The sequence below is a fragment of the Puntigrus tetrazona genome, chromosome 12 (genome assembly GCF_018831695.1).
Source record: "Puntigrus tetrazona isolate hp1 chromosome 12, ASM1883169v1, whole genome shotgun sequence".
In the NCBI taxonomy this organism is placed as follows: Eukaryota; Metazoa; Chordata; class Actinopteri; order Cypriniformes; family Cyprinidae; genus Puntigrus; species Puntigrus tetrazona.
In genome coordinates this window covers 11,652,449-11,678,678 of record NC_056710.1, presented here as the reverse complement: position 1 = coordinate 11,678,678, position 26,230 = coordinate 11,652,449, and the positions used below count along the sequence as shown (strand labels likewise).

The 26,230-nt window shown below is 36.9% G+C and overlaps 1 protein-coding gene across 11 annotated transcripts in view; it reads right to left on the bottom strand.

Moving 5' to 3' along the window:
- Window positions 1–1,198: 1,198 nt before the first annotated feature.
- arhgap12b (Rho GTPase activating protein 12b) overlaps window positions 1,199–26,230 on the bottom strand; it is a 42,600-nt gene continuing 17,568 nt past the window's right edge. For 4 of the 11 annotated variants that reach the window (XM_043253852.1, XM_043253851.1, XM_043253853.1 and 1 more), the window contains 18 exons: window positions 14,182–14,442; window positions 13,074–13,214; window positions 12,899–12,979; window positions 12,183–12,308; window positions 11,068–11,139; window positions 10,575–10,646; window positions 10,259–10,320; window positions 9,923–10,004; window positions 9,429–9,551; window positions 8,601–8,702; window positions 7,720–7,818; window positions 7,533–7,635; window positions 7,335–7,451; window positions 7,124–7,222; window positions 6,943–7,020; window positions 6,349–6,483; window positions 5,401–5,506; window positions 1,199–2,898 (listed from right to left, as the gene is read on the bottom strand). In XM_043253852.1, coding sequence (XP_043109787.1) covers window positions 2,724–2,898; window positions 5,401–5,506; window positions 6,349–6,483; window positions 6,943–7,020; window positions 7,124–7,222; window positions 7,335–7,451; window positions 7,533–7,635; window positions 7,720–7,818; window positions 8,601–8,702; window positions 9,429–9,551; window positions 9,923–10,004; window positions 10,259–10,320; window positions 10,575–10,646; window positions 11,068–11,139; window positions 12,183–12,308; window positions 12,899–12,979; window positions 13,074–13,214; window positions 14,182–14,442 — 2,034 coding nt within the window. In that variant the 3' untranslated portion in view covers window positions 1,199–2,723. The remainder of the gene's footprint in view (window positions 2,899–5,400; window positions 5,507–6,348; window positions 6,484–6,942; window positions 7,021–7,123; window positions 7,223–7,334; window positions 7,452–7,532; window positions 7,636–7,719; window positions 7,819–8,600; window positions 8,703–9,428; window positions 9,552–9,922; window positions 10,005–10,258; window positions 10,321–10,574; window positions 10,647–11,067; window positions 11,140–12,182; window positions 12,309–12,898; window positions 12,980–13,073; window positions 13,215–14,181; window positions 14,443–26,230) is intronic. The other 7 variants (XM_043253854.1, XM_043253856.1, XM_043253855.1 and 4 more) reach the window with 7 other exon arrangements.

Sequence of the window (26,230 nt, the reverse complement as noted above, 5' to 3'; positions counted from 1 at the left end):
TAAAGTAACAGCAGACAGATGCTTATCAGATGCTGGGACATTCCTATAAATGTCATTCAGGCTGCATGCATACAGATTTACTGCCCACAAAAACAGTTTACATTTATATGTAGCCCTATAAAAGTAGTTACCCTGTCAAATAAAATGATTTAATCTGCCCTCCCCATACATGCATGCAAATTATTCCAAGTTGTGTAGCTGTCGAAGACGCAAGGTTTGCCTTGTTTGTTCTTTTCCCCTTGATCTGATAGACTCGTTCAGCAGAGTTTAACTTACAGCACTTTTTTTATTCGTATCGGAGCGTTTGCACAGAGCAGCACAAATGTTTTTTTTGTTTTTTTTTTTAATGAACATGATTACTCAGTTTAGTTGGGTCTCCAAAACGCAGAAATGAAAATGGATCCCTGAAGGAGCAAACTCGATTAACGTTTATGAAAGTCTTCAGTCATATACGTTTTAGGCACACAAACATGTTCGTAGTCACTCATACTGAGCAAGATGCAACAGAAAATGATAGACATATTGAGGGGGGAAAAAAAAAAAAAGAAGAGTCATAGTCATGAATGTTTTATGGGTCATAATGGCTTGCTCGAATTTCCTCACCACACTTTGGCCTCCACGGACACACGAGACCAGGGGCTTTCCTGGCACCTCTGCCCCACAGACACGCAGCAGCATATGGTGTGCAATTCAGACACCTCTGGGGCCTCGGCTGCAGCAGAGTGTGGTCAGAGCTATGAATTATGGATATGAGCTAATTGTTTTCTCATTTGGAAAGTCTTGCTCTTTTTAGCTCGTGCAGCTCATGGTTTCAAGCAGGTGTCTGAATCGATCTCCACCCAGTTACTGTTCTGTCATTTTCCATGTCACTTTTTCATATTCCTGTCTAGAAAAACAGAGCGTGTTATACGGAGCTAACCGTAATTTAACGATTTAAGAAAATGAATTTTTCGTTACAGGGTGTTTTGAATGAATTATTACTGTGTTTTGATGTATAAAGGTGCTGATTAAATGTTGAAAAATACAGAACGCTCTGCTCACGTGAATAGGATTTTTTTTTTTTTATTTATTCTTTTTTAAATGGTTGTAATAAAAGGAAGGAAACAGTTGAGAGTTCCCAGCGTCATTCCATGTGACCCCTTAATACTGAAATAAACGACGACACACGAACAATTAAAATAAACACTAGACTAATAACTCAAGCATTATCACTTTAATATTATCCATGAGTTTGTCTTTTTAATTAGGATTAGACGTCAATTTCAATAACAGCAGTTAGTCTGAAAATTACATTCAAAATGTGCAGTTCACAATGTGTGATGACATCACCCCTCCCCCGTCCCATCGAACACTCATTTCCTTCATCCGTACATCAACAAAATGAGATCTTTTCACTTGTTACTGACACACAACTTCAAGCCACCACACTTCATTATTGGTTTTTTTTTTTGTACAACAGGTTCAAGTTCTTGTAGTAATCTGTACATATGTTTTCAGAATTTAGTTAAAAACGAGACGGAGAAGGCGTACCTTCAGTTAGCACTAGCTGCAGTACTATTCCCAGTACCATCCTGTCAATTTGTTATCAAGCTCCTTTCCATCCAGGGGCAGAGCAGGAAACAGGAGATGAATATTCTGTATTGATCTGAAACGGTGCAAGGCCTAAATGCCGATCTAAGCAGCTCACCTTTCGTTTTCCAGTAAGCCTAGAGAGATACAAGGGCGAGAGACCAGATCTCGGACTGTTTTTGAGAGCTCTTGCTTTTAAACACAACACACCGGGGTTCACATCTGGTTCTCTTCATACTGTTACACAATTCAGCACAACACAGTCCATTTATTCAGAGGAAACAACACAGGTTTGACTTCAAACACGTGAAAGTCCTGATATTTCATTGAAGAGAGAGGGTCATTAAAAGGAAGTTCCTCTACTGGACGACACGAGTGTGTGATGAGTCCTGAAGCAAAAGGCGCACGACTTCTCCAGTAAACTTTAGGGAGGTGTGGATGGAGGGCAAACATGGGTGGATATGGAAAAAAAACTATTTGAAACAGGATTCCTGTCCTAATACTGAATATTAATCATTGTCCAATTAAATCGACCCCATTATCCGTAGGTCAGTAGTCATTGTCAAATAATACTGTCTCCTAATACAGTGCACTTTCAGCTTATTCCACAGGAAAAAAAATGAAGAAAATAAAAACTCTGAGCCCCGGGAGAGCCCAGAATACATCAAACCCAGAATCAGTATTTCTTTTAAACATTTCAATGCAAACAACTCAATCTGGTGAGAAGTGTCCGCTCAGTCAGTTTTCATTCCAGTCGTCAATACTGGCTAAGATAAACTCCATTCCAGTGTCCAACTTAGGAAAATGTTCCCATATCTCAAAAAAAACGCATAATGCAGACTAATGACCATCTGTAATTGTCCAAAAGTCCATCCAGCTTATTCTAAGCCAAGGAATGACAATCCAAATGGAAAAAAAAGAAAGAAAAATGTGTATATCCTCAAAACTTCAAAAAATATTAAGTGCATAAAGAATCTTCTTGTATTCATTTTCTTTGCTTATATCCAGTCATATGTCACAGTAAATCCACTCACGTTTGTTTATGTACTCTATTAAGCTTGGTCCACAGCAGTGGCGCGTTTTTTGTGCGATGGATGTGAGATGTTAAACTTCTGGCATTGTGTTGTCTGGATTGATTCTCACTTAGAGATGTTCTACCTGCCAAAAATGTTGTCATACTCTAGAAGGATGAGTTCTACAATCTGGTTCTGATAGACCATGTGAACCGCCATATTGCCTGTCTCGATCTCCGGCCGCAGCAGGGTTGGGCCGAACACGATAGCCACGCTCTGGGTAGTCATCCTGTTCACCTCGCCGTGATCTATAACTCTGAAAAAGAAAGAGAGAATTGGCGTCTTGTCTTTTAATTTTCCTGTAAATTGGTTTCAAAAAAGAACCATCAACCACCACAGCTCATATTTTTGTGAATAAAGAGCATCCGTTTGTCTGACAAGGAAATCTTGAAAGGTGAATTTGTGGCAGGTAAACGCATTTCTTTTCTTAACCACATGCAAACCAATCTACTCCACATTAAAATGCCAAATCTTCCCAACGCTGGTGATTTTGTATTAGGAAAAATGTTTGGGTATTGTGCTTAAATTACACAAATACAGATGCCTTTTCCCCGCAGCGGCAAAATGTCAGACCATAATTTTTCTGGAACGCTATGCCTCCGTCCTCCATTTTGAGTTACAGTGGACCAAGAGCCATTTAAATGCAAATGGAGGCAAAGGCAAATGTCATTGTGCGTGTTTGATATAGCAATTACGATTGAGACTCAATGCCGGTCTCGAATTACATTCAGAATTACACAGTAAGGCACAGTCTCGTACAACAACAGGGGCGAAATGATTCACTCTATATGTAGAGTGAAAATAGAGTTTTCTTTGTTTATTTCCCACTTCATTTTGGAGTTGATTTAAAGAAAACAGAAGTACGAATGCTAAAGGTGTGAAGGTGATGTCCCTAAAAGCACATCTGAGCTTGTCTTAAAATAATAATGCGCATGCACAGATATGTCGATATATATAGTGTGATTTCAGATTTACAAAAGAACATGGCAAATCTCTAAGAGAGGAAGCAACGGACACTTTGAGCACTGTCCTTCACGAGGCTGAGAGCAAATTTAAGGTGAAATACTGTAGAAATGATCAGACCTCACTAGAGTGAACAAGACAACTCCCTAAAGAAAGCCCAGAGTGATTAAAGATTCATGTGACTCTCACCTGCCACTGAGGAAGCAGCTTTATAGCTCATGATTATTTTAAGGGTTAGAATGGATGCGATAACAGAGGTACAGTTAACAATTTATGGTTATAAAAAGTTGCTTCATAAACCTAAATCTACAAGAAAAAAAAAAAGTAGTTTCAATAGGGACTTTTACAGTCATTGCCTCTTGAATCAAAACAGTCTAACGCCTTTAAAAAGATGCTGTAATAAAAGATGTAAGCTAATATACACTAATGTCAAAAATGTTCTTTTGAAAGATATTAATGTTCTTATTCAGGAAGGACACATTAGATTAATAAATAGTGACGGTAATTACCTTTATAATATAGATTTCTATTTCAATCGATTTTTACTTTCATTTTAAACGTTCTATTCATCAAATAAAAACAGTGGTTTCTTGACCACTAAAACAGCATCATAAAATGATTTATGAAAGATCACGTGACATTGAAGAGAGTAATGACTGCTAAAACGTCAGCTTTGCATCACAATACTACATTTTATTTTAAAATAAAAAATAAAAGTAAATTACATATAGAAAAGTTTTTTGTTTTATTTGTAATAATATTTCAAAATATTACTGTTTATACTGTATTTCTTTTTGAGCATAAGGCTTCTTCCTTCCAAAAACAAACAAAATGAAAAAAAAAAAAAAACTGAACTCCAAACTTTAAAAGACTTTTGAACAATAAAGCAATGTTGTTTTTGTAGACATATAATAATTGATCAGATATTGTAAAAGCACTGATAGACAACTGATAGACAGATATACCAGCCAGTATTTTAAAATGTATATTATATTTTTTTCATAATCTAAAACTCACTTAAAGTTAATAAAAAAAAACATTAATAATTTAATAAAATAGAAAATCCCAACAATAATATAATTGTTATTATCATTCAGTCACACATATCACACAGTCTCTTCCAGTGAAAATCTTTGCCAGAAAGAGGACATGACTTCACGCTGATAGTCAACACTAAACAACATCTACTAAAAGCAACAGTTCTCCACATCTGCCGTTTCCCGTGAAGCTCCAAAGGTTGATGTCACAGTCAAGGACTGTTTACACAGGCCGTTAACTAATTGAATTACATTCCTACTGCATCACAATCGCAGGCCGCCGCGCCTGGATGAACTACGCCACCTCACGCTCACACTTTTCTCCACACAAGCCTTCACGTTGTCTCTCCGTCACCGTCTTCCCCTCTCTATATTTCTCAAGACTGTCTTTCTCTCTCTCGGTCTCGTGCATCACACCCGGTGCCAATGGCAATGCATCAGTAGGATGTGGAGTACACCCTCCCTCCAGACTCTTCCTGTCCCTCTCTCTCTCTCTCTCTCTCTCTCTCTCTCTCATAATGATGTAGTTGGCTAGTCTCCAGGTCTGTCTCAGTAATGGATACAGTGAGATAACTCGATAGAGGCTTGCTGTGCAGAGCACTGACCACACCCTCCTCACCTCTAACAATCACACACACCAGCATGGCCCTAAATCAATAAAGAAGAAGGCTTATTAACTCAAAATGACAAATCCGTCCTTGCAGTAAAGGGTCCTGTGAATAATATACTAATGTTCTATTACAGGAGCAGTTCCTTACCTTTTCAGGTGTTTGAATAACACTTTCATTGTTTCCTGATTGGGTTTTGGCAACTGTTTGATCAAGTCTTTTATGGATTGGACTCGCTGCTTGTAATCTGAGTGTTCTGAAAAGTAAGCAAAATGAAAAAAAAAGAGAGGCAGGATTAGGGTACGGTTGAGATGCCACTGATGATCCAAGTCTGGGAACGGGAAGAAAGTATTCTCAGGTCAAACTGCTCCCTCTTGTGGTTGATGCTTAAATGGTGTCTGGGTGTGTAATAATATAATCAACATCCATTCTATGGACATCCTTTTATTAAAAAGAGTACTCAAAGAGCATTTTATTTTGTACAAATTTATTTCTTTTTGTTATTAATTAACACTTTTATCCAGCGATCAAATGTTATAATACTGTTTGAAATTAATTTTGTTTTTTTGGACTTTAAATCCAAGTCTTAAAAAATGCTATAGCTACAGTTTCTATGAAAATATTAAGCAGCAATAATAAGATTCTTGATCACCAAATTAGTATATTAGAGCGATATGTGTGATTTGTCGTATGACTGGAGTAATGGCTACAGAAAATGTAGTTTTGCCTAGGAACACAGGAATAATAAAACATAAAAATAATGTTTTTATACCATTTATTATGATATAACTATGTTTTTATAAATGTTAACTATGTTTTAATAAATGTTTCAGAATATTACAGTTTACATTGAAACACACACACACATAAATAATCCTTCCTGACCACAAACTCTCTTTAGGATAGCAGAACACAACACATAAGCATCACAAATGCATTTTTGATTAGTGACCAAGAAAGGGTAAGGAAGCTTTCATATTTCATCTATTTTTCCATCATAACATTACTTGAGTAAACGTGAGTGTTACGTTTGATTGCGTATCAATCGAACAAGTTGAGAAATGAAATTCTGCCGAAAAGAAAAATGAAAGAACTCACTGATGGCTTCGACAAAGTCATTAAAGGAGGCGTAAGTGAACAGAGGCTCTGGAAGCTCCCGGAAAAACATCTTCAGAGCACCTGTAGTCACATGGATATCCTCCCATTTATTGTCTTCCAGATTCACCTTTTCATCTGCAGACATATAAACCAATCCTTCACACAGATTCAAAGCAAAGCTGCTGACACACAATATCAGATCCACAATAACCACTCTGACCTTTCAGGGTATTAGATGTGTGTGGCAGAGTTATTTCAATATCATTTATATACCATCAGAAAATGTATTAACATTTCATATTTTCCATTTTCCTTTTTTATATATTTTTTTTTACCAATTTTATTTTCTTTTTTCATTTTAATTAGTTGTTTTAGATATAGCTTAAAATTATTAATTAATTAATTAATTAATTAATTTTATATCAGTTTTTGTTTTAGTCATTTTAGCACTTTAAGCTTTTCAAGTTCAAGTAGTTCTGTTTAATATTTAATTTTATTTCAGCTTGAGCAGTAACGAGAGCGGTGCATGAGAACTGTTAGCGAGATTGTATTCTTTTAACAAACTACATTCAGAATAAAACAGTTCTTCCCTACCGTGATTGACCGCAAAGCGCAGTTTCTGGATGACTGCCAGGTTTCCGCTGACCCTATACAAGCCATCGACGTTCAAGCCTGAGAAACAGATGCAGAGAAATGAGATAGGAAGAGAATGTAGTCCTACAAGGACAACTATAATATATTAGTTATCCAACTGATAAAACAAACAGGTAAATACCTGTATTCTCCACATGCTCGATGCACATCTTGACAAAATTAGGCACAGAAGTGCCTTCTCTTTGACACAGGGCGGTCAAACTGCAGCCGAACACCTGATCTGAGAACAGACAGAAGTGTTACCAGTGGCGTCTTTTCTTTCCTCTGTATGTAGGCCATTCACAAAAGCCCAGAAATCTAATCAAACTGTGCTCATATCAGTGTATTTTTACCTTTTATATAGCCCTTGTCCCGGACAGCCTGTAACGTTGGTCTCCGAGTGAGGAACTTCTTCAGTTTGACTCTGGTCTTCTTCTGCTCAGACGAATCCAAACTGGAGTTCTTTACTACTGCGCAAACACACACGTGCGTCACGAATCAACAGACCTTACGTGATTATGATTTATTTAACAAATGTATGTCTTCTGTACCTCTGTTTTTCTTCGAGTCTCGAGGGTCTTTCTCTTTGTCGTGTTTCTCAGTTCCTGGAGATTCAGGCATGTCCTCTTCGATGGCCTCATCAGACTCCCAAGCCTACGACACAAGCATTCATTACAATGTACCTTTGTGCCGTTTAAGTCATAATTCTGTACTGTGTGGTGTGTGGTTTTCACTCACATGTGTGTTGATGGTCTCAGAAAGCGCTCTGAACCAGTCATTGATAACGCTGTCAATCTCAGACTGGATCAGCAGCTCTGTGCCCACTCGTGTCTTCAGCTGCAGGGGTCAAAGTTCAAATCAGGTCAGTGGAAGCATATTAGGCCGGGACAGATTCAGTTACAATAGGAATATTTGTAGTTAATGCAGGAAGTCTTATATTGTACATGGATAGTTGCTATTTTTCTTAGAAATTATAAACATACTGCAGTTAAAGTAATTGTATTACAGAACATTAACCAAAACACTAAATAATTACTAATAAAATTATTAAATAACTAATAAATTAGCTATCTGCTGAACACAGGTCTCTTTTATTGTAATACTGTTGCCATTAAATAAAAAGCATGTTTTATCAAAGTAATAAGCCAGTGATGGCTGTGTAATATAGTGCATCTAAAACACCCGTATTAGTGAAAAAAAGTCTCACGGATTAATGCTTTATTGTCTTCTACTAATTTACCAAGAAACTGCTCTGTATGCAAAAACAAAGTTAAATAAAACAAAGGGCTTTTTCACCCGAAGACATCAATTCCGTCATCACTTACTAACCCCCAAGGTTTTTTCCAAAACCGTATGAGTGGAGCACAAAAAGAAGATTTTCTGAAGAAGAGTGGCAACCAAACAGTTGACTTCCTTGACTTCATGGACAAAATACTGTATAAGTCAATGGCTAGTCTACCATCAAATATTTGTTTACCAACATTTTTTAAAATACCTTTTTTGTGTGCAGTAAAAGAAGGAAACTTTTATTTGAGTGTGATCAAATGATAGAATTTTTATTTCCGGGTGTTTCTAAAAAAAAATGTTTTTTTAAGGAAATTCAATGAGCTGGCTCTCACTTCAATGACATGTTTCTTGCTGGATTTTTCTTTGGATGCCCACTCCACCGAACCGCCTCGCAGGTCCACTGTAAATTCAGGTTTGGATTGGTTGCCTCCGAACTTGAAAAACAAAGTGAATAAACTTGTTTTAAAACCTGAAGGTTTAAAGCAAATCACCAAGAGATATTAAGGATTCTCTTTAGTCCAGTGCTGTTAAACACAAGCTACAGTGATGTCCATGGGTCAAAAGCGAGTCACACTGCATTTTAAGTGTCAATTAGTTCTGGGTGCCAAAAGTACAATAATAGGTTAGACTTGAATATTAAATGCACAATGCACACACTTGACCATTTTATCATTTACGGCCTAGGTTTGCAAAGAGCATTCCCACATCTGCTTAGCTCAATTTTGTATACAGATGCTTACACATTCAAATAGCATAAAATAAATTAGTCTGAATATGCAGAAATGCATGCCAGCAATCTTGAGGTTCTTAGTGCATCCATTTTCATTTACTCAGTCTGGTTATTTGCCATTGTGAAAGTTTTAAAATTCACTCTCTCTTGCTGGAGGAACTAACTTCAAGCACATAGCAGGGGGTTGATAAAAGTGGCGCACAGGCAAAAAGTAGGACGTGCACAAATAAAATGGGAGACAAGCTGCCCTGCTCAGCTGATCTCAAAACAGATCTGCATCACACGTTATAATTATTTAAATACTGAACTTACACTAAACACCATCCGTTTGTTAAAAACCAACTTATCATTAAACTAAAAATCAAGGCAAAACTGTTCCTGGATCAGCATCGAGGGCACATTCATTCTGTCCAGAGAGGCTGACACATACAGAGGGAGCCCGGCTGCGTCTACAGTGAGCATAGGACACTGCAGGCCGGGGCTTAATCGAACGCTTCCAGTTACTTAGCAATGAAAGGAGGAGTTCAGGAAAGGAACCATTGCGGCAGTACGACTTCGAAGAGACAGAGAAGAGATGGAAGAAAAGAAAAGAGAGTGATGATGCATGAAATCACACTCACAACACACATGGGAGATATAAATGAAGCAGAGAGGTACAAATCGGCAAGAGAGCTAATATTAAAAATGATCTGAATTCTACACGTAGGCCTCTTTTTGTTTACACTGGTTGCTGAGCGCTGACTGTGGATGCAGCTTGCATGAAACACTTCTGAATAAATGCAGGCAAATTCGAGGTAGACTACGGGGAACCCTGTCAGTATTCAAAGCATGTAAATTGACATAATGCTGACTAACAGGGTTAAGAGAATGATTCCACATTTGTCCCACATGAACAGACCATTGTAACCAGGCATGAACACATACCCAGCTGGTGCCGCTGCCCTGACCCTTTGCGAAAAGTAAAGAGGATCCCTGCAGGACAGTCCAGGTGGAGGCCCAATTCTTCCTGCAGGACAATAAACACAACAGATGCATATGTGACGCTTACTCTAAAGATCCTATGGGAAACTAGAAAATGGGATCAAAACGTTGATGGCCAGTGCCTACATTTTTCACTGTGGCACATACATTTTTTGAAGTATAAAGATAGGCCACCACATTTCTTATAAGAATATATGTTGCATAAATATGATCATTTTATGTGATTGGTTTATCTATTTCCCCACGTCCAATGGCAATATTCAGTAATGCAATTTTTACCTGACTTTTTTGCCATGTTCAGTAATCTTGGTGACATTGAGAACACCGCACTTTTCGGAAGGCTACAGGAGAGAAAAATTAGCTTAGTAAGGAAAAATACATATTACAAAAAAAATAAGTAAATAAAATAATAATACTGCATGTTGATATATTATTATAAGGATTATAATAGTATGAATTAGTATTATTAGTAGTAGTATTTAAATTTGAGCATTTGTAGCACATTCTGATGATAACATGCATTTAGAAGAAAACTAAATGTTAATACATCAAAAAGAGCCTGCATAAAATCACATGGGTTAGTGTGTATACTAACGGTGGAGGGGTGTTTTGGTGAAGAGGGGCAGGAGTCTGATTCAGGAGAGTTGTGTTTGGCATTTACAGACTCCTACAAGTCATAAAGCAGAAAAAGTGTGTTGTTAAACATTCAGAATAGAGGGAGTTAGAGGATGAACAGACAACAATGTTAGACTCATTCTGAAGGCGATTATGAATCTCCTAAGAGAAAAAGGCTTGATTTGGTTATGATTCATTCAAATGACGGTTATGAAATCATTCAAGGTTTGGAAGAAAATAAAAAAAGATTTAAAAAAAGGTTAGTCAGTTGAGTTAGTATTAAGCAAGTGTACAGGTAAGCGTCACAACCAGATAAATCACATATAAGTGATGAAGAGCAGATCTGAGCAGGTTTTGGTCAACGCACATGTGTTTCCTTGATTCATTTGAAAATCATTTTAATTTGAGAAGTGAAGAAATCAAGGAGTCTGCAATCACAGTCTGATTGGTTACAGCATGATGAGGCGACTAACTTCTCTGTACAGTGACAGGCCGAAGCCCCTGGGGAGGCGGTTCACGCTGAACCATCTGCTTTTGAATGGCAGCTGGAATGAAAACCATTGTGCGACACAACAGCAACATCACGTCAGGCTTGTTTCATTTAGCATCTTTACAGAACCAGCATCATTGACTAACAAGATAAAATACAAACCATATGCACTCACATACGCGAAAGCATGGAAAATGCACAAGATTAAGGACTGTTAAAAGCCTTGTGCTCTCCTACAGGAAATATATTTGGTCTGTGTTAATCTTCACTGGCATCTGAGTGAAGGAAAAAATTACTTTGACAGCCTTTTAATTGGCTTTTAGGCTACATGCTGGTTAATTTAGAATAAATAGGATAAAAATAAATGAAAAAATTGTTGTATTTCGGCATGCCAGATTCTAAACTATCGTCTAGGGGTATTTTGATTTACAGTTTTACATTTTGCAGACACTTTTATCAGTGTAAGCATTCCAGGCATTTTGCCTGGAAATAAAACCCATGATGTTGACATTGCAAGCAACTAAAATTTAAATAAATAAATAAAATTTACATTTAAAATATAAATAAAAAAAAAAAAATATATATATATAAAAAAAATAATATAAATATATATATATATATATATATATATATATATATATATATATATATATATATATATATATATATATATATATATATATATATATATAAATAAAAATAAATAATGTTTTTATGTTTATTATTTGTTAAAGGTTAACAGTTTTTTTTTTGTACGTTAGTTTTTTTAAATGGTGTGCTTTTTGGTGAATTGTATTAGGGTGACTAAATTGAATTTGAATTGTTACAGAAACAAAAATAAATAAAATTGAAAAAATTGATAAAATAGAAAACAGCATTTGAAATTATACAAATATTCTCAATATTACTGTTTTTAGTATATTTTGACTAAGTAAATCGAGACTTGGTGAACATGAAACATTTGCCGGCTGAACTTTTGAATGATATTGTATGCATTCATATATAGTGTATTGTGTAACTCACTGTATTGTGAAGATTATTTTGTGCAGTTGTTGTGCTAAAGAAGATTTGTTTCTGTTTAACAACAAAGATGCATACCTTGTCACTAATGTCCAGCACATAAGTGCTGTGTCTCCACTTGGTCAGCACAATGGGCTCTTGCTGTTTCCTTTCCAAACTGTGACTCTTAGGAGCTTCTCCAGAGATCGGAGGAGAGAGATTATACTGAGAACAAAAATGAAGAAAAAGAGAGGGACAAAGTGACAGATTAGTCCTAGTTTTATTGATACCACAAAAAAACTATTCAGAAAACTATTCATTTATACACAACTCTACAGAAAACTTTTTTAAGATAAAAAACAGATTGGTAAAAAAATCGAATTAGTTTATATACAAAACAAGTATTGGAGGTGATAAAGACACAAAAAAGTAAACAAAAGGTACCTCTCTCCTCACTGCCCACAGCACCATGTGCGGTCAGATCCCTTGCTCCGAACATAAGCCCTCCTAACTCCCTCAGACCCCCCAGAGCACAACATGTGTGTGTGTGTGTGTGTGTGTGTGTGGATGGAATGAGAGTGAGAGGGTGTGTAATAAAAGAGAAGTGTGTGGTCAGACAAACAGCGTCCAGCGGCGACTGGGGCACACTTGAGACACTGATCTCAACTAACTAGATTAGGGAATCAGGGTTACTTTTAGATTTTCCCTGGAATCCTCCTACTGCCCTGGTTAACACTAAAGCCAAAGCAGTCGTTGATCACGCATGATCTAAAGACAGAAGAAAGGCTACGTCTGAAGAAAAACCTTTTACTTACTTTTGGTAACTCCCACTCTGAGCGGGATCCGTCTGCGCTGTAGTAATACGGCCGCCCTTGTTCGTCCACATGCTTGATCCACTGCCAAAAAAATAGACGAACAAATTAAAATCTGTTACTCTGTCTTATTCAAAACAAAAAGAGCTTTGTGTATTTAAACAGCGCTTGCACGCACCTTTTCATTGGTGTATTCGGACACATAGAGCGTGTGGCCATGTTCATCCAGTTCCTCAGACCAGCCTCTAGGGGGCGACCCGTACTGACTGTCTGACTGACTGGAGTGTGTGCTGGGGCAATTCTCTTCAGATGACAAATGCTGAAAAAAAAAAAAAAAAAAAACAGTAAGACAACGAGAAAATAAATAATAGAAATGCAAGAGAAAAACATACCAATAACGATACTAAATTAAGCTGCTTTGGATAAAAAAAAAATGTGATGCAAATGTGATTTATTTAAATTATATTTAAAATTGTTGTAATATTATATATTATTTTTATACTAAACAACAAATGTATTGTTATCAGTAATAAACAAATGTTTATTCATTATAATTTTTATAATTTATTTATTTATTATAAATGTAACATTTTAATACAAACGTTCTTTAAACGTTATATCACTTTCATCTCTATAATATCAAAATTATTATTATTATTTAAAAATAAAGCATGTCAGTTATTTAGCACTTTTATTCAAAGTGACTTACAAATTTACAATTTTAATATTGATTAATGGACGGAAAATGGAACTAAATGAAAATCAAAATGTTTGAAGTTTGAGCATCTCTAACAGCAAAAAAAACAGCATGTGCCCCATTTATTACGGCCAAATTTATATCTTTCCACTAGATGGCAGCCATGAACAACAGAACGCGTGAAACTTGGATTGAAACTTCAGATAAGGCTACAAGTGTTTGGATGTCTAACTTGTTTTACTTGTAAATACAGACATGCATGTCGGCGCTTACAGGAACCAGAATAACGCAACACATTTCTGGTACAAATCTGTAACAACAGTGATTTCCAAAGAGAGTGAGCTGCTCCACTCTGTTCTGAGTGAAGCTGGGTCAGTCGTCTGCCGAAGCTTAAATATCCGAACAGCATTTTTCAAAGGCTTAAATATAGACCGAAGACCTACTTCAACTATGGCCTAGTTCAAACTTTCACATGCACAAGCATGTGGGCACAGAGTCATTAGCATTATCGCATCAATGCAAAGTATTAAGGTATGTTTACCAACACAGTCTTTTCATTAGACCCTTTTTTTTTTCCCAGTCGTGTTACCTCCATGTCTCCAGTGTTGGACGTGTCCCCTCGACTGACCCCGTTGTCTCGAGAGCGGGGCGGTTTCCAGGTCCTCTCCTGAGTCGTGCGGTTGTAGTAGAAGTTTCTTCCACTCGTATCTTTGTGCGTTTCCCAGTCGCCCAGGATATGAAGAGGCGAGGAAGAGGGAACAGGTGGGAGAGACGACTGAGAGATCTTTAGCTCCTGGAGGTTGGTGTAAACGGGGGACTCGGCTCGACCCTGTCCGGTGGGAGATATGCCCTGCAGACAAAACAGAGGAAGAGAGGAAAGACAGGAAGATTACGTAACAGTAAACAGCTAATAAAACTTTATTTATCTTGCCAAGCATTGGAAAAACTCTGACAAAGAGATCCGAGATTCACAGGGAGCCTGAAAAACTGCCAATAACTTTATTGAAGCGTTCTCTGCCGACAACTGGCTGGACTTTAACACTGCTCCTTTAAAACGCATTTTAAATGAGGAGAAAGCATGATGGGAATTCAAGTTAAAAATTAATACCAAAGTATTTTCATATGTTTTTCCAAGAAAGAGACACACAGAACGACAGGAGGAGCCAATATTCAACAGAATCACAGACTTGTGCTGATGTAAATGTATTTAAATAAAGTCAATAAATCCACATATACATATGTTTGGACAGATTGCACCATTTCTGAAATTTCTTAAACGTCTTGACTCATAAAACTCGAAAAGAAACAAAAACTAGACTGTAAAAGTATATAGCGAAAAGACATATTTAGAAGTATTTAGATTTCATGAACAATGCTAGAAACCACAAGGTTGTTGGTATAACATACTATTAAGTGTTTGCTAAATGAATACACTGTGAATGATAAAAATGTCTGGTTAGTGCAAATGAAAGTAAAGAAGCTAGTAACAGTGAAAAGCTGTTTGAAAGAGTTATTTTAGAAAAAGTCTCTACCTCGTTACTGTTAGACGGACCACGACCTTGCAGTTGAAGGCGCTGTTATTTTGGTGTAACCCATTGTGAGCTTCACCATAATGAAAACAAGCCGCACAATACAAACCAGAGGAAAATTGAGCGACTGAAAAGTCATGTACAGGAAGAACAGAAATAGAAGCCATTCTCTCACCTGAGCGTAACATAAAATACTGCTCCCAGAACATCAATAAAGCCACCAATGACTGCCTGACTTGAGAGCCACAGCAACTGGTGATGTGGAAGTCTGTGAATACATACTACTAAGTGACCTGCCAGGGGGGTACTTAGAACTTGGACGTAACATCTGAGGACCAATCCAACAAAACAATGACCCATTTCTAACCTTTTTTACATTTTTACACAATTCCTGTTTTTGTGGAAAGGCTGTTGGCAAAGACCTCAAATAGTCAGAGCATTTGGAGGACAGAGAAAGAGGGCTGTTAGGTAATCCATCCTGTCATGCATGGAAACATATGGGACTTCCTGTCGTACTGAAATAATAAGGTTAATCGTCATAATAGACTCAAAAATGTTTCTCTGACATTTTCCAACGTCCTGTAAAACTGTGTGGCATTAAGCAAAACATTCCAAAAGAGAATCCCAACATTTCATTCAGCCAAATACATGACAGCTAGTTAAATAATCATTTACTTAAATAAACTACTAGTAAGCTACACTGCACTATTTCTACTTTGTATCTACATGCTCTTTCAGCTTACATAATAAAATGATATCAATAAGATATCTATGGTTATTTTTTATCCGTTAAGTGGTGGAGGTTTGGTTGCGAACACGACCGGCTAACTGTACCTTGTTAAAAAAGAAAGCAAGAAGACAATTAAAGAAAACAATACGTTTTGCCAATTTTTCAGCTGCAGCAAAAAGCAGGATTACATTTGCAAAATTCAGATTTTTTTAAATACGTCTTTTTTATTTAAATAACTATTTAAAATAATACATAATAGAATTAAAAAGCATCTAAAATCAACCACTAACAATACAGTGATAAATTTCACCTTCTGAGTCCTGCTTGTCTCAAGGTTTTGTTCTTGTCAGTCTAATAAAGATACTGAAACTCTCCAACTCAGTATCTGCATACAAACCACAACCCATATTTGCATATCTGTCTCTTGCTCCATTTCACCCGCATGCATACTGTATCTGCATTTGAGCAGCACACAGAGAGACCAGCCTACAGTGGATTATTTCATAAGGTGATCCAAAATATCTCAAACAGCAGTGATTATTATAAGTTCATTTCACTCAGTGTATGCGCAGTGTTCCACACACACACAATCACACACACACACACACACACAGAGAAGCACAGAGGAATGTATTCAAATCCACGCTCGGCCACATGCCTCCACATGGAAATGTGTAGTGCACACCCAGGAGGAAATGCACCGCACGCACATATACAGCAGCAGCTGTGATCGTCCACGAACTACGGCCCCCACGGCAAAATATGAGATATAAATAAGGACCCTTCCAAAAAAATGCATTTGGTTATGAAGCGTGTTTGTATACATGTATGCAAGGTCAAACTGCACACATGAATACCAGTTGGTTATGTTATAAGAGGTCTTCTTTTCCAGAGATGTTTTAAGATTAGGTGCTCAGATATGGATGCTAATGAAGTCCTTGTCTCTGACTCAGACATCACAACGTTATAATTGATGCAACAGCACCAGTCACTGTAATCTAAATTCTGCGAGCGTTCATTGTTATATGAATCATCCGCCATTTATTCATCTGTCCATCATTTTCCACACTGCCATAAATATTAGGGCTGCAAAACACAATTAATACAAATTAATCACATTCAGAATAAAAGTTTATGATAATCATGTTATCATGATTTATGAGAGAGAGACAGAAAGAGAGAAAGACCTCTAGTATAACCATTGTTAAATTATATATATATATATATATATATATATATATATATATATATATATATATATATATATATATATATATATATATATATAGAGAGTGCAAACATTAAAAAATAAAAATAAAAGTATTCTAGACAACAGTAAATGGCCACTAGAGGTCCACATCACACCAATAAACCCTGCGCCAGAGAAGGCTTATATGCAAACATGGTAACCTGCATTCCTTTCCCTCCCAAGCACCTCATTGCTTAAGACCAGTGAGTGAGTGAGAGTGTGTGTTTTGTGTGTGTGTGTGTGTGTGTGTGTGTGTTTGTGTCTAGTCAAACAGGACAAAAAAGCAAGGTCCTCCATAAGCATTTCTAGAGGGTCTCGGTCTTGTAAAGTACTTTGATTAATGCTGACTGTACACTATCCTTCTCATTACAAAATGAATAATTTAAATTGCCATTAAATATTGATTTGATTTGAAATAGCTGTATTAGATTACATGCAGATTAACACTCAGCAAGGTTCAGAAGCTAACACAGCTATGCAGGCACTTAGCTCTCTGAGACAATGTCCATTTATAAAGTTCAACGATCTATGTAGAACAAAATTCGATTGCTAAATGCCATGCCATGACTGACCAATCACAACTGAGTATTTCAGAGCGGTTATTCATGCCACACACACACACACACACACGCATTCACTTAAATGCCTTTGTGTGCTAAGCTGTGACATAGTCTAAGACGCTTACATAACCAAATGAATGTGTGTGAGTAAGGTACAGTAGAGAGAGAGAGAGAGAGAGATAGTGGAGTGAAAACTTGGACAAGGTCACAATATTGTGATGTTTTTTTATGGATGTGCTTGACTTTAGGACAGGGACGCTTTCTGCACAAAATACAGGGTAATATTCACAAGACAGGAGGCAGGGCCTGGACTAATGCCTGCCAATAAAGTTCACGGCACTTATTCATTTCAAACATTTAACTAATTTCACCAGGTTTGATAACAAGTATCAAACTTACTGAATATTTATGAATATTTATTCATTCCATTTTGTAAAATTAGTTAGGTTTAGCGTTGGGGTTAAAGTGCCCCTAATATGGATTTTTGAAAATGAGCTTTCATGCAGTATGTAACACAGCTCTAAGTGAAAGAAAGCATAATGCAAAGTTTTAAATCTGAAAGTGCACCGTGTATGAAGTTATTGTCTCTCAAAACGAGTCCCGAACCGATTGAAGTTGGCATCAACATGAAACATTAGCATATTGCATATCCACACTTTAATGAGTTTTTTGAGTTGGTTTTGAATAAAAATGCTAATTCATTCTTAGCCACTAGGTGCAGCTTTTGGAGTGGTAAAACGGTCGTTAAACAAATAAGGTAAAAATAATAGGTCGCATTTATAATAAAATATGAACCTTTAATAACCTATAATAAGGGAACTTAAAGGGCTGATCTTCATTTATATGTAATCTGTAATAAACTGACTACCAATTTGCCAAAATGTAACCTAGTTAGAAATTTCTATAACATTCAAAATCACCAATGCAACATATTCTCTTGAGATCAGGTCAGTTCATCTCTGTTAAATTAAAGCTTCATCTTCTTCACATTAAAAATAATGTAACTGCTAGCGATAATAATAAAGAAAGGACTGAGTATGGATGACCAATAACCTACATTTCCATCTGACTGCCTTTATTCGGGATGCATCCGTTCAGCCACACATTAGCACATCTGTGGCATATGCAGAGCCACACATCCACCTCCCCCAGTGCCCCTGGAGCCACATGGATGTGCACTCAACCAGACATGAAGTCTATATCTACGGTACGAGACCACAATATCTCCTGCAAGTGTGTCACGAAGGACACAACCATGCACACTCAAATCAATAAGTGTGGCTCCAGGAAGGCTGATTTAGTAGACAGCAAACTTTATGTGGAATTTTAGCTCTATTTCACACCTCAGCGAGTTCAGCAGTGCTCAAACTCTGACAGAGAGACTACCAATTAACCTTTAGGTCTTCGGCACGCTGCCTAATGCTGCGTGATACCACACACACACACACAGATCTCCCTGCGCTCAGACTCCATGAGAATATGAAATCTCAGTCAGAGCAGCGAGATGAACAGCTGCACAACTGATGCCGAACGGGTTAAAATGCAACAAGAAAAACAGACTGAAGATCATTTAAAGAGTTTTCATTTGAATTTTTCGTCAATAAATTTAAAATTTGCACGGTACAATGTTATTTTGAACTATGCTAAATTTGATGTATGGACAAATACATCTGAAACGTTCTATGAAATATATTTAGAATTTCCTTAAAGAGGAAATAAAGTCATACAGAACATTAAATAACAACAGAATTAAATTTTGGGGTGAACAATCACTTTAAGATTAGCTATTTGTTCAGACAACCTACTAATTTATTAAAATCTGTGTAGATTTGCATCTGTTATAATCAGTGAAGTTGGCAGTGGATATATATGAGCGTTTTAGTGAGTGTGTAGAAGTGCGGAAAAACCTGGGGGCGATGTGCTTTGATGGTGCTCCCAAATCCACTACGGCAGACGGTGCGTCTCGTAACAGTGCAAAATCCCGTGTTCTCATTGGTCCCCCTCATCTCCCCAAAAACCCTATTAATTATTCAGAAATGTTAGCGAGGACTCCTAGTGAGCAACATTCTGCTCTCTGAGCTCAAACGACTTCTCGTGAACTTCTCATGTCTCATATCTTCAACCTACAGTGTTTCCAGTCAACTGTGGAAATCTAAAGCGTGTCTATTTGAGAACTTTCTATCTTTATTGTTAAGCAGCCCATGTTTTCCAGAATTTAAAGACTTTGGGAAACGTATTGCATGTTATTGTCGCATATATATGTATTTATTATATACATGCATTTAGCAGACACTTTATCCCAAGCAATCACGCACATGATAAATCCATCTTTTTAGGCAAGTAAATGTCATGTCATGAATTTTTTGTAATACGACAGAAAATGTGAGCTCTTTGAACCTCAGAGTCAGTTAAACCACTGCATTACGAAATTAAAAATATGGAAACATTGTAACTTAAATTAGCTTAAACCATGAATTGAATTATGGCAAGGATGCTCCTAGAAAGAAAGGCTAAATGGATGAGTCTTCTTTTATCTCTCTCTCCCACCCCCTTATCCCTCGCTCTGTCTTTCTCTCTTTGAGTTCCCTCTATGTGCTGACTGATGCAAAAGCTTAAAAAAAAAAAAAAAAAAAACTGCACTACTGAAAAGCTTAATTGACCTGACACGCTCTGCAAGGCAAGTATAACTTTTCCACTGTTTGTATTTTTGTTGATACAACTTTTTCTAAGAGTTACAATATCTACAGAAAAGCAGACTGTAGGAAAGGCAGCTTAGGTGAACCTTCTAATCCTGACCTACAAAACCTTTGGGCTGACCTTCAGGGATAAATTCTTCCTTCTCTTGATTCAATTATAGGGGTTTATATTAACCTCCAGCGATGGAAGTAACTAAAAAGGCTAACTACTACAAATGTTTGTTTTTAAATAGCTATAATTTTAAATTAATTTTGCATTAGTATGCTATTTTTTCCAATAAAACTTTGTCACATTATGATACATTGAGCATTACAATAAAAAAAGGTAGTCAGTAGTTTTATAGTAATATTTTTAAAATTGTTATCTTATTTACTTCTTATTTATTTACTTCGAGGCTATATTTGCCCAAAATAGTTGAGTTTGTTGTTCAACCCATTGCTAGTGTTTTTCTAAGTGGTATATTTCTCCTTCAATGCTAATTGACACAGCATTATTATCATTTTGACTGACATTATAAAGTAAGTTTAGACTAAATACATGTTATTAAATGTTCTCTTTTTTGGACAACAGGTTTATACGTGCTTTGTTACCTGTGGTGTCACTTGCTCTACGACTTTTAAAAAGGTTCCTCTGGTATTGTGGTTTGGAAGCACACTGGTCAATGCGTTCAAACAACATTATACTTTTCATAACAGTACATGCTAATCAATAACTGGGGCTAAGCCGTATTAGCACCACGCAGCACAATATATCGTTCATGCAATACTTGAACACACTCCTGCCCCTCCAGACACCCCTTGGGAAGCTAAGCCTCCTGACTAATGAGAAAATCCCTCGTTAATTCCTGTCGTTGTATTGCCTTTTGCTAATTACATGGACTGTAGGTTACGAGGCTGGACTGAGAAAGTTTGGCAGTGGTGTTAGCAGGATGAGTAAGCAGCAACAGAGTCATGCCAGTTAGGATGGTGACATGAGACACAATTTTTAATGATTTATTACTCCCCCTAAGGCCAATAAATATTTAGATGCATGTAAGAGATTATAGTGATCTTAATGCAGAAGCTTATGGACAGATGATGCCCTGACACAACCTATGGGACTTACTATGATCTCTGTAAATGAAAACAACTGATTTGCCTCGCACACTACTCTAGCATACAGTAACAGTTTACTTGCTATTATATAACCTGTTTGTTTTTAGTTATGAAACTAAGAGCATGAGAGTAATTTTCGCTCTACAACAACTAATTTTAAAGAATCATTTGGACAAAAATGTATAACATCCCACCATTTACAACAACTAGAACACTGGATCTCATTTACACCATAAATCAACATGTCTGTAATAAAGATGACTCCAACATTTTTTTCACATCATGCTAAAGTTTTCAGACTATGAGCCATTCACACGAAGGACTGATGACAGAAATGGCATGGTTCTTTCGTACCGCAAACACGATACTTGACTCTGAACTGCTGCTAATCATTATTCTTTTATCTATAACATTCTGACATTTGTACATCTTCTCACACTTAGATGCATTTTGTCATTGCATTGTTGTGTATTTAGGGCATACGCGTGAGCAGCGTGACATGTTTACATTAATCTACAGCCCACCTCCAGAGGTGCAGCGGTGTTGGAAAATTTTTAACACAGTATACGGTCACTCAGCCTTTTCAAACTTCTTTCTGCCCCCAAATGAAGAACGGATATCAACTTTGTTTGAAGTATGTCGGGCCTTATCTGCTGACTGTGAAAAAACACCCTTCTACAAATGTTTTGGTTAAGTTTTTATTTTGAAGTAGTTTGCACTACAGCATAACACCTTGGAAATGCATTCGATTTTTTTTAATTCAACCGTCACCAGTTCTTTCTTTCTTACATCTTCAGTGAAAAACACAAAATGTGCTTTATGAATAACATTTTGCGTGGTTAAAAAAATTATACAAAGGTCAATATATCAGCTCACCGTGCATAACAGGAAGTATCAAGCAATGCTACATCATGTATTTTGTTTTCATCTTTGAGCATAAAGGAAATGCCTTCTAGAAAGATATTTTCCTCTATCTGTCTAACACACATTTAATCACAGACTGATAATTCAGACAGAGTAGATTTATCTGAAACAGATAATCTTGTCAAAGTGAATCAAATTAGTGGCAGGTCAAACATCAGCGTCGGCCAAACGGCCTGACAACACACGCATTAGATGCAATGATGCAATCACTTGTTGTTAGTCTTAGCAAAATCCAATAAAATAAATCCCAGCTGTGTGTCCTAGCCTCACATTTAGCACATGGCTTGTTAACAAAGGTGCCAAGGCATTGTGGTGCAGCACTTGCTGTGCTAGATCGCTGTGGCTGATTTACTTGAGTGTTTTTCTCCGTGTTGGTTCGTCACCCCTGTACACACAAGCACAGCAGGGTTTAACCAAACGTCTTAGACGCTCATCGAACGTCTGCCATAAAGACTAAAAGGAGATGACGGCTCTTGGTACAGAGAGCACAATAGCTATTCAGGGAGGACTGCCCTCAGAACAACTTACAATGACTCGACAAAGAGGAACAGAAAGATGAATAGACAGAGAGAGGCGATTCGGGAGAGACACACACACACACACACACACAGCCAAAAAGAATTTTCAAAAATGTCACAGAGACATGGATGAGCAAATACCTACGATTTCAGAAAGGCTTCAGAAAATCTAAAAAACTGCATTTGGAAATGACCAAAAACTTCTCTTTATGGCCGAACTGAGGGAGTGTGGGAAGAGAATTCCAATTATGCACAATTCTAAGAGAAAGACAGTCCCAACACTCAACAGAGCAATCTGAGGCCATATGTTAGTGGCCGTGGACACCCATGCCTGCCCTCAACAAGGTCCTTCGCTGCAGAAATAGGCGCAGAACAATGCGTCTTTCTCAAGATGACCACAAAGCCACCGTACTGACGGAACAAAGCTTAAGTGTGAGGACACTTGTGGGAATGACATGGGTTAATCAGCAAAATGACATCAACGGCCACAATGACGCAACCTGTGCTTGCCTTGTCCAACAAAAAACAACTGACATCATCCTTCTCTCCTACACACTGTTCATTTCTTGTAGGTCAACTTATGAGGGGGATTTCGCCACAAAAGTACAGGCTCTTCCGGTCGTGAAAGAGGCAGACACCATGAGCTATTATAGCAAAATAAAAAAAGGACTCACACACACACACACACACACACACACACACACACACACACACACACACAGGGTGCATTTGATGCATTGATAAAAAAAATACATAAAAACAGTAATGTTTGAAATATTAATACGATTCAAAATAACTTACATTGTGCTAAATTTTAGAATTGTTTTGTGATGAAAATTATTTCTTGAGTACATCAGTGTGCAATTATGCTCAAAAATGTATTATCAATTTTATATTTTTGTAATAATAATAATATGCAATTAAAAATAGAAACCTGTTGCAAAAATTATCTTTACTAATACTTTATTGCATGCTTACTGAGCAAAAGTATTAATCTATAAGAAAAAAAAAACTCTTAATGACCATAAACGTTTCAAAAAGAAGTAAATATATTTTTGATTACTGCTATTAAATTTAATTTATTATATTCGTTGTTGTTATTATTTAATTAATATTTTTTCCAGTTCCAAATAATGTCACAAATTGCAATTGTACAGACCAATGATAACATTAAGTCACACCTCTAAGCGACAACCCCACCTACATTAAGCGTCTTCCTTAGCATTCTTATTTTCCGCATTCAGTGCTCAGGCACTTACCAGGTAGTGTGGAGATCGAAGGTAAGAAAACATGTCTTCTGTGAGTACGGGGCCAAAACCGGCCCTTGCTTAGAAAGTTACGTTCTTCTTGCAGCAAGAGAGAAATAGAGCGATACAGATAAGTTGGAAGAATGCAATTAGGAACCAGAGACGTGACAATCATGGCTTTCCAACGCAAAGTCTCAAAGAGGCAGGGACAAGGTGCTTAAAGAGAGCATCTTAGTGAGTTAAATATAGAAGCAGTGGAGTTCTCTTTAAATAGGCTCACTCATTAGGACACTGGCCGTAACCACAGTGGAGTGGAAAGAGAGAGGGAGAGAGTAAAGCAACCTCTAAGAGAAAGCAGGACACGGTAGGCCTGTACGCTGAAGTTCAGAGGTCATGGCACTGGAGATCAATGGGGATGGAGTTCACACGCTCCAAAGAAGAACGGTGGGATTTCAATTACCATGGTTCCTGTCAGGGTCTAAATTTGAATCTCTGTTCACACTGACAGTGATTAAATCACTGGAGGTCACCATGTTACTGAGCTATTAGAGGGATGCTATTGGACGTTTCAACCTGACTGCCGCAACCATCTGTATCAGGTGGCATATCGCATGAACTTAACTGACTGAACTCCCACTGGTTGTCACCAACTCAATATTTCTTTGAATCTGGTCAGATGACAATTAATGGCTTCGCTGTCTAAGGCACTGTAATTAAAGTTAAAACGCATAATTTTCATTAAATACTCTGTTCTCTTTTGCAGCCTCTACAGGTACACCATTTGTAGGTTGATTCCATTGAAAAGTAAAAACCGCTTTCAAAACGTCCCTTTATTTAAGCATCTCAACAAATCTAACATAGCAACAGCGGCTCATCCAATAGCGTTGAGCGCGAGGCAGGGCTGTCGGTTTCTACAACCAATGGCGTATGAGGAAAATGTTTGCAAAATGTGCTTAAAAACCAGTCAAGGCTTGAAGAATAGTGCGTGCAGGATGTACCAGCTTTGAGTCAGCACTTCTGACATTTCATTGGCAGGGCAGTTACCCAATGCAGGGCTTTGAACAAAGGAACAATGTTGTGAGCCCCCCCATGTGCCTGTTCAAGCTCTGTATAAGTCTTATGCTGATAATTTGCACACGGTCACGTCTCGCCTCGTGCCCAATACATCACACCCACTCACAACCCCACACACTGAATAATGCATACAGCAGTGTGGCTGAAAGAGACTGTGGTGTTTACAACTGTCTGAAGTACCACCAAAGACCCCTAAAGGCAATTCTGATGAATCGATGTTCATTTTTGTAACTTCAATGGCATGTGTCAAATTATTACCCGTATCAAAAAGATATTAAAGCTGTTTACAGCAAATGCTGCCCCGTATGAACTCATTTACATATTTTCTCAGTTAGAGTGGGTTATTATCTGAAAATGCAATATACGCCAACCATCTTAATTTTATAATGAAAAGTACTTATAAACCGGTTGTCAACAAATAAGAAGCTGTAAGGTTTCACAAAATAAAAAAAAACTTGATGGTTTAATGTTTGAAAAAAAAAAAATACAAAAAAGTATGACAGACATTAAATATTAATATTGTAATTTTTTATTATTTTTCTACTTAAATATGCATTTTTAATTTACAGGAAAACATTGCAATTGCACTATTTAGCATTCTGTTTAAATAATATATTTATTACTGTTACTATTGTCACGATGAGTTGATTTGTTTAACAGGAAAAAACTAACAAAAAAGTAATTTTGTAAAAGTTACTTTTTTCTTCTCGACTGCAAGTTCACATATCACAATTCTTTTATTTTTTCTGAATTACAGGACATAAATTCATTTTCTTAGAATTGTGAGTTTATCACAATTTCAAGTTCTTGTGATTTTAACTGTTACTGAAATTATAATTGAGTTTATCTCTGAGAAAAATCTGAATTGTGAGATGTAAACTTGCAATTACAAAAAGAGTGAGAAAAAATGTAGTAATTACCTTTTTCTTATTTTTTTTTCCATGAAAATATCCCTTAAACAAATACTTATAAAAGTCTCTCACATGCTTTCATGCAGAAAGTGTCCCTATGGAGAT